This window comes from Gopherus flavomarginatus, chromosome 8 (assembly GCF_025201925.1).
Source record: "Gopherus flavomarginatus isolate rGopFla2 chromosome 8, rGopFla2.mat.asm, whole genome shotgun sequence".
Classification (NCBI taxonomy): domain Eukaryota; kingdom Metazoa; phylum Chordata; order Testudines; family Testudinidae; genus Gopherus; species Gopherus flavomarginatus.
In genome coordinates, this window is record NC_066624.1 from 103,727,244 (window position 1) to 103,740,495 (window position 13,252).

The 13,252-nt window shown below is 39.9% G+C and overlaps 1 protein-coding gene across 1 annotated transcript in view; it reads left to right on the forward strand.

Annotated features, from left to right (window-relative positions):
• Nucleotides 1-12,952, forward strand: part of USP13 (ubiquitin specific peptidase 13) — an 89,000-nt gene extending 76,048 nt beyond the window's left edge. Inside the window, exons 16-21 of the mRNA XM_050965869.1 lie at nt 317-343; nt 2,192-2,335; nt 3,032-3,198; nt 4,973-5,135; nt 8,219-8,303; nt 8,865-12,952. Of these exons, the coding sequence (XP_050821826.1) occupies nt 317-343; nt 2,192-2,335; nt 3,032-3,198; nt 4,973-5,135; nt 8,219-8,303; nt 8,865-8,958 (680 nt within the window). The 3' untranslated portion in view covers nt 8,959-12,952. The remainder of the gene's footprint in view (nt 1-316; nt 344-2,191; nt 2,336-3,031; nt 3,199-4,972; nt 5,136-8,218; nt 8,304-8,864) is intronic.
• The last annotated feature ends 300 nt before the right edge of the window (nt 12,953-13,252 follow it).

A 13,252-nucleotide genomic window follows, 5' to 3' on the forward strand; every position in this document is an offset into this window, starting at 1 on the left:
CTGGGTGTGCAGATTATATTTTGGGGAAAGAAAGTTCAGTTTGGTGGTACGATACTCATAGCATCATGGCCTTCCTGGTTTAAATGGGGTTAGGCCAGTAATTATCCCATTTATTATTGGATTACAACACCAGTGATGCTCTACTTTAATAAGCATGAGATTATCTTTGTGAGCTTCCGTCAGCACAGTGCACGCTGCTCTTACGGCACCAGACTTTTTTATTACCCACAAAACTGGCCCTCTTTCTTTTCAATATAGAGCGTAGCTGACTGTCATGCAAACTCACTTCTCCTAATTTTTCTTTCTCAATTTCCAGATCGCATGATGAACCATTTCATGGAGCGTATGTATCTCATTTTTCTCCCCAGCACATTGTGCTGATGTTTTGGCTGTTCAAACATGCATCCACGTGCGATAGTCAATTAATGGTAGTTTTGTCTACACAGATATGTATGGCACTTTTCTCTGTGTGCATTTACGTAACACTTCAGTGTTGTACTTGTTCCAGCGTTGACTTGCACGCATTTTGGTATCTGAAGGACCCATCGTAGCAGTGTGGTGCCCAACACATGAGCAGCCACAGTTTCTGGTGTGAAGGCTGATTTTTGTAACTTGGGGTTAATTCACTGTGGACTAAATCTTGGTGTAAAAGATTTGAGCCAGATGTACTTTGTTGTCATTTTTTAAAACTTAAAACACAGTTAATTGGATTGGAAGAGGTGCTCTGAAATTACAAATGTGATGTTTTTGGAGTTTTATCAGTAGCAATTTAGGGTAGTTTTAGATTAAAAACCTCAATTTTTAAAGTGTATGTGGCGCATGATCCAAAGTGCATTGAAATGAATGCCAATGTCAGTGGGCTTTGGATGAGGCCTCAGTTTAGGAGGTTGTAGGTATGCTTTTCAGAAATGCCGCTTTGTATTCTTTAAACATTGATGTTGCCCATTCAGGGCTCATCTAAACTGCAAATGGGGAAGGAATTTGAGGGGGCTGGTTATAAAATTGTTGTCCCTGATTACAGTTGTAATTTGTATGCCATGATCTGACCCAACACCTTGGATCTTTGCTATAACACTGAGGATACACCTATATTTGTGTGGGAGGTCTGAATCCCAGCTCATGTAGACATGTATCCATGCTAGCTCTGCTCAAGCTAACAGCAGCAGTGTAACTTGAGTGGCAACTTGGGCTTGCTGCCAGAGTATGTACCCAGGTGCTAGCTTCATGTGAAATACTGAACAATAGTGATGCTTAGAGTTGGAACATTTTGGGGGAGATTTTTTTTTTTGTCTCCATATCACAGTGTTGTTCTGTGCTCCCCTGTTAAAATGCAACACCGCGACCAAAAAGAAATACATTATATTTATATTTGAAAAGTAGCTACAGAGCGGAATCAGTAGCTGCTTTTCATATAGGGTGAAATTCACACCAGTACAGAGGGTTTACATAAAGCTGTCCCTGTGATTTATGCCCCAGGTCTTAAGTGATATGGGAGGCCTTAACGAAACTCTGAACAAAGTGAGGAGCAGTCCTTTTCCTATTGACATCGATGGGAGTTTTGCCACAGTCCTCAAAGGGCCAAGATTGGTCCTATCATGTGTCTTTTATAATTTGCTGGTCTGGAGGATTTTAGCCAATGACTCACTATGCAGACAACTTGACAAAAAAATTAGAATGATTTCTAAACAGAATGTCACAGGTGCTGCTTGTAAAAGCCTTTATAGTCAGAGAGAGAGAGAGCTACAGTATTCAGAGTTTTGAGGTATCTTCACCAAGTGTCACTGCTGCAGATAAGCTGCTTGTGCTCCACTACATCAGCCGTGGTGTCGTTACTGAATTGGCTGTCCATCTACCAATAGTAGCAGATCTAGTACTCTTAGAATCCCTGACGGGCCTGCACTTAAGTGGGGGGTGACTTGTTTCCTATAAATGCTTTTTGTAAAACACTTCGGGAATTACTCAGGGTGAAAGACGCTCTATGTAAATGATTTAGATAAAAAGCTATAAATAAATCACTAATTGCCATTATAGTGATTTGCATAAAGCTGCTTTTTTTTAATGGATGTTTGTTTCCTGCAGCATTAAAACAAACCCAGTGATACGATGTATAGGATGCTACTTCCTATATAATAACAAATACTACAGGAATGGGCTGATCTGACTTTACTTATTAGAGTATCCTCTGCTGTAGCTCCGGATATTGATGAATCTTCAGTGATGCAGCTAGCAGAGATGGGTTTCCCCTTGGAAGCATGTCGGAAAGCTGTATACTATACAGGAAATATGGGTGCTGAAGTGGCTTTCAACTGGATCATTGCACACATGGAAGAACCAGGTCAGTAGTCTCAAGGGTTTGAATGAGACCTCACTCTGCTGTGCTTCTTACTTGGGTCTATATAAATTGTAACACCGTGCATGGCAAACAAATCGTATCATATCCCTTTGAAAACTGGAGAACACAGACTTGTCATTCTCCTGAATGTTGGTAGGACTAGTACTCATTACTATAAACCTGATACAGAATCCAGTCCTCTGAACACACACCTGGCACCCATTGCCCAGAGAAGGCACAGCACACCAATGTTGCACCAAAAGAGGTATCCTGTCCCCAGTGACGAAGTAACTGGTGCTGAAAAGCAGTGGTGGGTCTACAGCCCCTTGTTGCTGGTCTTGGGTCAGTGTTGGGTATGCAGCTGTATGCCTACCAAGTATGGGTTGTCTGATACTTGGGTTTCATGTTGGGCTCTGCTGTGATAAACCTGGCTTCTTTATTCCCTGGATATGCCACCATGTCACTTTGCTGCATTGGTTTCACCCTTGTAGCACATGCACAGTGTGGAAGAATCCACATACATGCCTTTCTCATGTGCATACTCCTTTTCCTGCTTTTTTGGGCCTTCTGTGCCCCTGCTGTCCAGATTTGGCCAATAGAAATGAACTTTATACAGGTATTGTTGCTATTCTCGAGCTTCCATTCATTGTTAGGGTATGTATTGATGGGGTAAAAAAGTGAACTGTTTGTCTTTTCCAGATTTTGCGGAGCCATTAGCTATACCTGGCTATGGGGGAGTTGTTTCTGCCGGAGCAGCTGGTCTAGGGGCTATTGGGTTAGATAACCAGCCTCCAGAAGAGATGGTAGCTCTCATCACCTCCATGGGATTCCAGAGGAATGTAGCTATTCAAGCACTCAAAGCAACAGTGAGTCCCAAGAGAAATTTTGGAATTTATTTTTTTTGAGGATGAAAAGACACATGTGCAAGGAAACTCATGAGATGTGCCTATGAAGGAATTCATAATTTGCTGGTGGATGTGGGGAAGCGAGGAGAATGGGGTCCTGAGGCAAGGTTGGCCTTCAAGATAGATTGTGACAGGGGTGAGGAGCTAGGGTATATGGATTTCAGGTGAGTATTAAGTTGGATGTGACAAAGAAGGGGAAGATAGGAAGAACTTGACTCCCCTTCCTATCTGTTCTGAAGCATTTTGAGTGAATGAGAGCAGTGTGTCCTGAGGATGGGGTGCTCCCCAATTCCTTTCTTTGGGGTGTTTGTTGAAGAGTTGCAATCCCATCTCACATGACTGTTTGTTTTCTGACTCACCGCTCACAGTTATCCAGGTACAGCGATCTTTTGGCCCTTAAGAGACACCCACAGTGAGAGAGGAAAGGCCTCTTTCTCGGTGCTGGAGAGAAGGGAGGCTTTACCTTTGTTTCTCTTTATATCTGTTCTGTGCCTCTCCAAAGCCCACCTCCATGTGGGATGATAACCAGGGAGGAGTGGGAGTTAACACTGGGCTCTTCTGCCTTCTTTTCTATGCTGTAATTTTCCATTAATACTAATACTTCCTCAGACACCAACTCCTGGGCTGCACTGCCTCTTCCTAGCTATGCTGGGCTCCCATCCAGTGTGATGTGCTGGAGTGCTCCAAGCAGCATAGTCACTCGCAGACAGCAGTTTCCCTTTCATGTGTAGTTATGTGGCTTGCACAGTATTTGTGATCTGAATGCAGAAACCATAGGACTAGGTCACTGGCTTTCACTTTTATTCCTGAGTAGGCTGTGTGCTGGTTGGAATGCTAGCATGGGTGGCTGGCAGTGTCTGTTGAAGAACAGTGCAATTCAGGTCTTTCCTAGCCAGATCACTTACTCTTTTCTGTATGACTTCCCAGGACCTATTGGTTGCATTGCCATGGTACCTAGGAGTCCCAGTCGTAGACTAGGACCCCACTGTGCTAGGTGCTGTACAAAAACAGCACAAAAGGACTGCCCCTGTCCCAGAGAGCTTACAACCTAAGTATTGGTAAGCAAACCTTCTGTTCCAACAAGGGAATATGCCTATCAAATTAGGTAGAGGGCAATTACAAATGTCACTGTTCCTGCATTTTTTGTGTATTGTAAACAACTATTTTGATTTAATAAGGATTAAAAGATCTAAACTGTCTTCCCTTTAAACCATTTGTTAGAACCAAAATCCCAATCCCAGCCATTTTTTATCCAGCCTGGTGAGGAAGGGAAGGTGCATTGGAAATTACAACTTTGGAAACCAAATTCTGAATGCCTCCAGCTAAATCATTGTGATTATTTATAAGACTGATACAGCCACTTTTCGCATCAAATATAACTTTAAAAGCCTATGTGCTTAAATTAATACTGTTATCCTATGTAATCTAGCACCCTATCATTATTGGTAACAGCATATAGAACACCGAGCAAAGAACCATGCAGTCCGTGTGGTGCTGAAAATGCTGCAGGGAATCATTTAGTACTAAACAAATCCAATTATAGTCCTAGGTCAAGAGATTTGCATAGTGCCTGCTGAATACTCATTTCCATAGAGGCGCAGTATGTCTAGCTCAAATGTACTGAATGCTGTTGATCTCAGTCCTTGTTCTGCTTATTTGAAGATCAGTGTTTGTATGGCAGCTACAATGTTAGTGAACGCACTGATGGCTAGTGTTTTGCTCATTTGACTGCCAGAATAGTAATTTGGAGCATGCACTGGACTGGATCTTCAGCCACCCTGAGCCCGAAGAGGAAAGCGAGTCTGCTTCAGATGTGATGGATATGGAAAATAATGCGAATGCCAACATCCTTGCAGAGGCAGGTTCAGAGGGGCCCAGGATCAAAGATGGGTCTGGAAGTAAGTTCTCTTGAAATAGTGGCTTTAACGATCATGCTGCAATGTTGCACCCTCATGTCCATCTTATATATTGTATCTAGAGCTCTTCTCTCTCTCTCTCTCGCAAAAAATGAGCTTCACTGAGTGTTTGGAGTGAAGTCCAAACAATTTATTTTTAATCCTGTCTGTGCCAGTGTTTGTGTGTGAGCGCGAGAGAGAGAGAGAGAGAGAGAGAGAGAGAGAGAGACCTTGTGCAAGTCATGTGACTTATTTGGGCCTCAGCTTCCCCATATGTAAAATGAGGATGATTCCAGCTTCTCAAGGCTATTGAGAGGCTTAAGGTTTGCAAAGTGTTTTGGCGTTCTTGGATGAAATGTGCTTTAGAACTGCACAGTATTAGGATTCCCATTCTTATTTTCAGACCATTTGATGAGTCTCTTCACTACTGCTTCTGTGAGAGGAGAAACTGTGCCCCACTAACAATAGCTGAAAATCTCTCTTAGCTCTTGTCTTCTCTAAAGAAATGTAATGGATTTACATTGGCTATCTAATCACTCTAGTGCGTGTCCCTAACATGGGCACATGAAACCAGTACACAGCATGATTTACATTGGTATAAAATACTTTGGTAAATTACCAGATTAAACTGGGCTGGTGCAGCCAGCCTACATTAGGGGTTACACTGATGTAACTCGATTGATACTTGGTTCATATTTCCTTAATGTAGGCAGAGCCTTGGAAAAGGTTGATTTTTGCCTGCAAAAGGGTAGGCAAATTCAGGCAAAACCTCCCAGAATCCTGTTGCCCTCATGTCTGCATCTTGGCAGGGGGTTAGACTAAATGACCCTTGTGGTTCCTTCTAACCCTGTGATTCTATGTCGTAGTACAATAAACCCCATGCTCTTGTGTTGGCATTGATATATCTGCTTTCATGGTGTATCGCCGCCTGGAAATCTTGTCCCCAGGGTCACTGGGTATCCTTTACTCGCCTACTCTACATAAAATATAATTTATTTCTTTCATTATGAGGGGGAAAATAGGAAAATTCCATGCCTGGAGGGAGGAGGTCCCTAAACCTAAGGAGTCTGCTGTTATTACAAAGCACTTGAGCTTTAGGCCTTTTAGTTGATATGTAATCTGATAATCCATTTAATAGGAATTATTATCCTACATATCCATGCATGACTTCACTGATTTCTCTACCAATTTTCCTCTGAGGATCTCATTGTCAGAAGTAATAGAGCTAAGTAAACCACAAGATGGGGCTATTGTACAACAGCCCAGGAATGTAAAAAAGGCAAAGAATGATTATAAATCTACATGCACTGCGTTACTGCAGCACAATGGTCATCTTAGGATAGCGAGTAGCATTTAACATTGCCTTTCTAAAGGACTTTAATACCCCCACATTAGTAACAGCAGTGTGCATGCTCTCTCCATCTGTCTATTTCTGTCCCCCAGGTTATTGTCACTGTAATGTTCTTACAACAATAGTCTAAAGAGCACATCAAATAATCATTTGATTTTGTTTCTCTTGTAGCTTTTTAATAAGTTTTTAATAACTTTAAAATAATACTTCACTGTAACTATTACAAGTGTTACCTAGTAAAGGACAAGCTTGATTATCCCAATGTCTTGGGGACAGCGAATATATTTAAAGTGGAGGTTTACAATGAAGAGCATGGGAATTAGATATGTGTAATCAGACTTTGGAGGATGTGACCCTGTTTTGACTGTCTGAGATTCCGATAATATACTTTGGTGCAGTAAAATGGCCTCAGAATTCCCTTTCTGGGTCAAAACCCAAGTCATTCCCATTATCCAGTTGTTTGAAGGAGTGTAATCTGTTTAATTTTGGTCATGGCTGTATTTAGGCTTGGCAGAATTCAATTTTTTAAATAATTTCACTGGATAATTAATACTGATGGCTATTGTTAAGCTCCCCACTCCCTGATTCTTGTCAATTTAAATTTTCACAGTTGTTGGAAATTTTGGGGGAAGGAGTGTGTGTCATTATTTAATGATGGTAGATTATGAGATTCAAAAAGTTAAATCAAATAGTTAAAATACAAATTGTCAACATCACGTTAAAATATGTGAAATAAATATATTTACACTGACAGATCATACCTGTTTTTACTATTGATTTGCTAGTCCACTCATAAGAAGCCTAATTCAAACATCTAAATCCATGGATTTTTGACCCTAGTCAGTTCTCAAACAGCATTTTTCTTGCTTTTGACTATTTGTAAATTTAGTTGATTATCAATGTAAATATATGTTCATCAATTTGTGTGCATATGGTGAAATCAATATTTACCAAGAAAAATCTAATCATTTCAAGTCTAGTTATACTGTGTGGCATAAACAAACATAGAGTAAAGTCTCCATCCCTGCTGTGCACAAAATCCTTCTCGTCAATTGTCTTAACCATGAACTCTTCATGGTTTTCTTCCTGTTGAGACGCCATGCCTGCATAATATGCTGAAGCTGTTGAAATTATTATCCAAGGGCTTCCCCAAAATTTTAAGAATTGTGTATGTTTGTGCGGGTGATGGTGTTAGAAGCCATATGGAGGACTCAGTGTGCCCTCAAACCAAAGGCTACTCTAGGGTATAGTCCCTGTCTTTTTCATTTGATTTAGAGGAGTTCAAACATTCATATGCATGAATTCAATTAATTTGTATGCAGAGCCAATTTTCACCACCCTTCGATCGGGCTGTATCTAAATAGTGTATCTTACGTTTTCAGTGTTGTCTTGTGTGCATCAAGGTTGAAATCCGTACCTTTGCGCTGTCCGTTTTGTCTTTCATAGATTTGGTCATATATTCATAGGTATAAGCAGATTCAGACAATGTTGTTTGTGCACAGACTTGTATTGGTTTGTGCTGCATTCAGGTTTGGTGAAGGTAAGTGTTGCGTGTGAAAGGAGACACCTACTGCTGGGTTAATAGAAAGTGTTTTTTGGGATGCAAGGTCTGAATCAAAGGTGCTTATATATCTGAAAATGCTTTTCTGTTCAAAACAAAATTGTCCCTTGGGTCTGTGCTGCGGTGTCAGCAATGGAAGAGTGACATTCATCATCTCTGATATTTCTTACGCAGGGTATGAGCTCTTTGGATTCATCAGCCACATGGGAACATCCACAATGAGTGGCCACTATGTTTCCCATCTCAAAAAGGAAGGAAGGTGAGTGGCTTTGGGAAAGGAAGGAAAGATTTGATTTCTGGATGGCACGCAGCTTCTGCATAGCATGTCTCCATACAAAAATATACGAGTGTTATCATGCAATACATTTCTGTTATCTCACTCAATAAGTGGAATGAAGGCTGCAAATGTTATATAGAACTGTACTTGATTTTCCGTGTGTGTGCGCACGCGTGCTCATGCTGAGGCTACTGTAATCTATACTAGGGACTGGGCTGATGCAGAACTTGGATTCTGTTGTGCTTGCCACCGACCCCCTCCTCCCTAGTTGTGCACCGAGCATTCTAATTTCTGACAACTGGAAACCATCTCTGGTTTGCCTCCATGCCCTTCTCCTTTCTTAATTACTTAATTAACAAGAAGCCTGCTTCACCAATCACTTTGATTTTCATTGTGCCTCTTGTTTGTATGTTGTCTGATTAGATTTTAAGCTTTTAAGGGTAGAGATCTGGGAAGTCCTTAGTGTCTTGTTGGTGCCCTATTAAAGGAATTAATTACAGCACTTTAATTCTCTGGATACTTACCTTCCTATTTTTATTTCAGATGGGTGATCTACAACGACCTTAAAGTCTGTGCCTCAGAACGACCTCCCAGAGACCTGGGCTATATTTACTTCTACCGTAGGATACCAAGTTAGGCCACAAATATGTTATTTGGCCTTACGAAGCCATAAACCCTTTTAATCTGCCAAAAAAAAAGTATAAAAAATTAAAAAAACAAAAAACAAAAAAAACTTGGACTGCCAAAAAAGCAAAGGAAAACATGGGATATTTATAGTTTATTTAAAAACACAGTCATTTGATGCCTTCTTAAGTGTTAGCAGGGAAATTTCTATTAGGTGGATATTTTAAATTGATATACATTAAAGGATACCTTAAGACCATGCAGATTACTAATGGAGTTTGCAAATAGCTCATGGAGAATATGCGTTTGTTTCAAAACTACACTACAACCCAATTACAGCTATGTTCTCGGAGGACCTTTGGGGAATGTACATTTCTACAATAGTAGCTGCCCACTGCTTCCAGCTGGAGAGTCCACACTGGTTCTGGATGTCACAAATTTGCCTTTGCTTCATGTATAATTGAAGGGGGAGAAATTGTTTTCCATCACAGAATATGCCTCAGTCATGATATTATTTTCAGTACAATAAGGAATGACTTATATAGATATGTATATTAAAATGTAGTGATACAGAATGTCTTGTTTTGCCTCCTTGATGCTTGAAATCCAATGCAAAATTTGGAAGCTGTTAATCCCTTGTCAGTGCCCTATGCATTATGCCACATAGAAATGGTGGGTTTTATTTTATGTATTTAATGTGGGTTTTTTAAAACTCTCTTCTTGAAATCCTGTTATGTTTTTTAAATTATCCCAAGAGATTCAGGATTGCAAGTGGCTGAAGGAAACAGATATGCTGATTTGATAAGTAACTCTACCACTCAGGAATAACAATCACCATTTTCCTCCAAAGGTGTTAAAAAAGAGGAGCAATATCCCTTTAATTGTTGCAAAGAATTTTGTGCCCAGACCAGCTAAAACCGGCTCCATGACAAAGTGCTTGCAGTACAATTCTGCTTTTTGCCAAAGGTTGTTTAATTATTTAAGTTTCTTCCATGGATGGAGAAAATTGCTTGGTAAAATTGCTGATGTATTGATTTTTTTTTAAAATTCATAACATATCAACTTTCTAGAAACTTGCAAACACACTGATAATCTGATCTGCACAATGCACCCCTTATACATGGACTTCTGGGGTTTTTTGGCCACTGTTTGTCCCATTTTTTCCCCATATTGTTTCCTTATTTCAATTTGAGTCATAAACAAGAAGGGGTCTGTGTGTGTGGGGGGGAGGGGTTATTAAACTGTAGTTGTTGAATAATTCTGTTTAAAAAAAAAATTACAGTGGTGAATGTATAATCTTTTTTGTTTCCCAAAAAAAGTTCACAGTATGTTGGCTTCTGCTGAGAGACCATTGGAAAAATTGCCTCTTATAATATTACTGATCTCTTAAAATAAGTTGGAACAGTCAAAAGAATCCATGCAGAGTGCAGGAGAGGCAGGGAGTTATAATTATGTCTTCTCTGCATTTAATGTCTGCAAGTTTAATAGCAAAATGCAGGCTATTGTACAATCAAAGGGAACCTGAATTTAAAGATTCTGGTTACAACTAGAGCTTTTTTTTAATGTCTGACTAAAAACTGTTCCCATAGTGTAACAAAGTCTGGTATAGATCACTAAGCATGGTAATATAGGCCTAGTTTTCCTGATCAGTATTTGATCTGAAAAGTGGTACTAGATGTAGAGAGAAATTCTAGTGCAATAATCCTGTAGTAGTGTATGTGATGCCTAATCACTGGGAAAGCTTCCTCTATTTAATACCCTTCCAGGGACACTAGAATGGTGGTGTTTCACATTAGAAAGTGGCTCCCATAAGATTCATCTGCCTTGTCATTCTTAAGTAGTTTACTGTAGACAAAATAAAAATTGCCAGCAGATCTACTTGTTCCTACAGTATTTTGGCTATTTATGTCTTTCACTAGCGGTTGCCTATCCTGAAAAATGAATCAGGGAAGTATGCAGTGGCACATCCTGTATGTAAAGTGAAGGAGCTGAACTTTCAGATAGTTTTTATTTTTTAATTTTTGCTTTTGGCAGTAAAAAAGGAAAAGATCATTTTCATGCCCAGTTTATATTTCAAAGAAGTGCAGCAACAGCTTTCTCCTCTGCCTCATGAATTTAAAGGGCTATTTATAAACTGGAAAGGTCTGGTATGCATAACCTTCTTATTTAGAGACCTTGGCTAAGTTACAGATCATGGGGTCTTTACCGTGCTCATTGTTAAACTGGAAACATGGCAAAGCTCCCTAGGACTAAGGATGGAGCGTGAACTCTCACAAACCGTTTACTTGTATGTAGAGAGATCGAAAACTGGAAAGACCATGTGTGTGTGATATTAACATTGTATATTTAACATCAGGCACACTTAAAAATCTAGCAGGTGAGAAGCTGGAAAGTGATAGTTAAAAGAAAAAATTCGCTGGTCGTAATAGGTGCATTTTTAGTGTCTGCATTTCTGAAATCCTTTTAGTGCAAGTATTGTTCAGCCCTTTGTGCTTCGTAAGCTACAAGTGGGCAAAAGTGCAGGGGTGCAATAAAGGGGAAAGGCTGAATGATCTTTCATGAAAATATTGCATTTGAAAATACCTTGAAGTTCTCCAGCTGTTTGTGCATTTTGTCCCCTCATCACTGTTTTCACTTTCAAATATTCAATTTACTGTAAATTCTTTTTCTTCTCTTTCCTTTTTCTTCAACGATATGACTAAAGGTGAACAGTGACATTGGTACATTAGGATGCAATCATCTGACTCTGGAACCTAGAGGGAGAGGTACACCTGTTTGATCCATTTAAGTCTTGATCTAGCAAAGCACTTAAGCACATGCTCAGTTTCAAGAAGGTGGGTAGTCCTTTTGATGTCAATACGACTACTCCCTGTGCTTAAGTACCTTGCTGGATCAGGACAATAGGGAGTGACTTGAGCAATGGGTGATGGGAGGACTTATGGTTCAGCTGGATTCCAGTAACTGTTTCAAGTTGTTGGTTTTTTTTGTTTTTTTTTATTTGTCTTGTGAGCTTCTTGGGGAGTAAAGGTTGAGGAAAAGAGTCACTTTGGCCCAGATCCTCAAAGGTGTTTGAGTTCCTAACTCCCGTTGATATCAATGGGACTAAGGTCACTAAATGCCTTTGATGATCTGGACCTTTGAACCTAAAAAGGCAAGTTATTCCATCAGCTGAATACCAAGAATCAAGAGGCACAAAGCAAACAGCTGTTTTATTGTTAGAGCTGGTTATAAATGTCCGAATTATGCAACTTTTGGGAGGAAGGGGAAATGTTTGACACACACCCTGCCCCCATTTAAAATCCTGCTTTATTTCTAAAGGAGTCTAGAACCCATTATGATTCACAGTGTCCTCTCTTCAAAGCAGAAGTAGAATGTGGTTCTTAAAATCCTTTTATCTTGTTGGTTAAAATGTAATTAGGATATAATCTTAATTAAAAAATAATAAAGCCTTCAGCCAGTCTGGGAGTCTTTGGACCTGATTCTCCTTTCCCTTTTACCAGTTCCACACTGGAGTACCTCTGCTGAGTTATTCCTGATTTATACTGGTGTAAATGAAATCTGAAGCAGGCCCTGTTTCTTAGGAACTTTCAGCCTCATGGAGGTGCAGTAAAACTTGTGACATGGATGCATTAGGTCTTCGTTGTAGCTTTTACAAACAGACCTCCAGCTAATATCTTTGTTTTCCATCCCAATGGCAGTCATCTCTGTTTTCTCTGCTATCTGACTTCAGATGCATTGAACGACTATGCAAAACGTTGTAACTGGAAATGCCTTTTTATTCCCCTCCTATTCCCGCCGCCCCCCATTAACGGATCAGATCAATTTCTGATTCCTGCCACATCTTTTGAAGTTTTCTGTTGTGTTCTGGAAGTGTTTGTAATAGTTTATTTTGCACCATTTGGCATTGTTTGCTTGAAGCATTGGTAACATTTTGGAGAGTGTTTGAGATGGGAAGGGATATGAATGATATATTGTTGCAATTGTTTCAAATTAAAAATATTCTCACATCTTGGGGATTGTGTTTGTTTTTTTTGCCTCTCTTTTCTTTGAAACCTCAGATTAACTGAGCAGCTTTTGGTGGTGCCAGTTCTGACAGTTGTGAACCTTGTGAAATCTGGTGTTTTCCTTAAAGCCCCAACAACTGGAGCAGAGGAGGTACATGAGCATCTCCACTCTGAACTAAAAAAAGAAAAGAAAGAAAAAGGTAATTTCTAGCCTTGATAGTTGCAGAGAAAAGATTGAAAACCTGACCCTAGGGCTCCCTAAAGATTCAAAAAGCAAACAAGCAGAACCTAAAATGTATTATT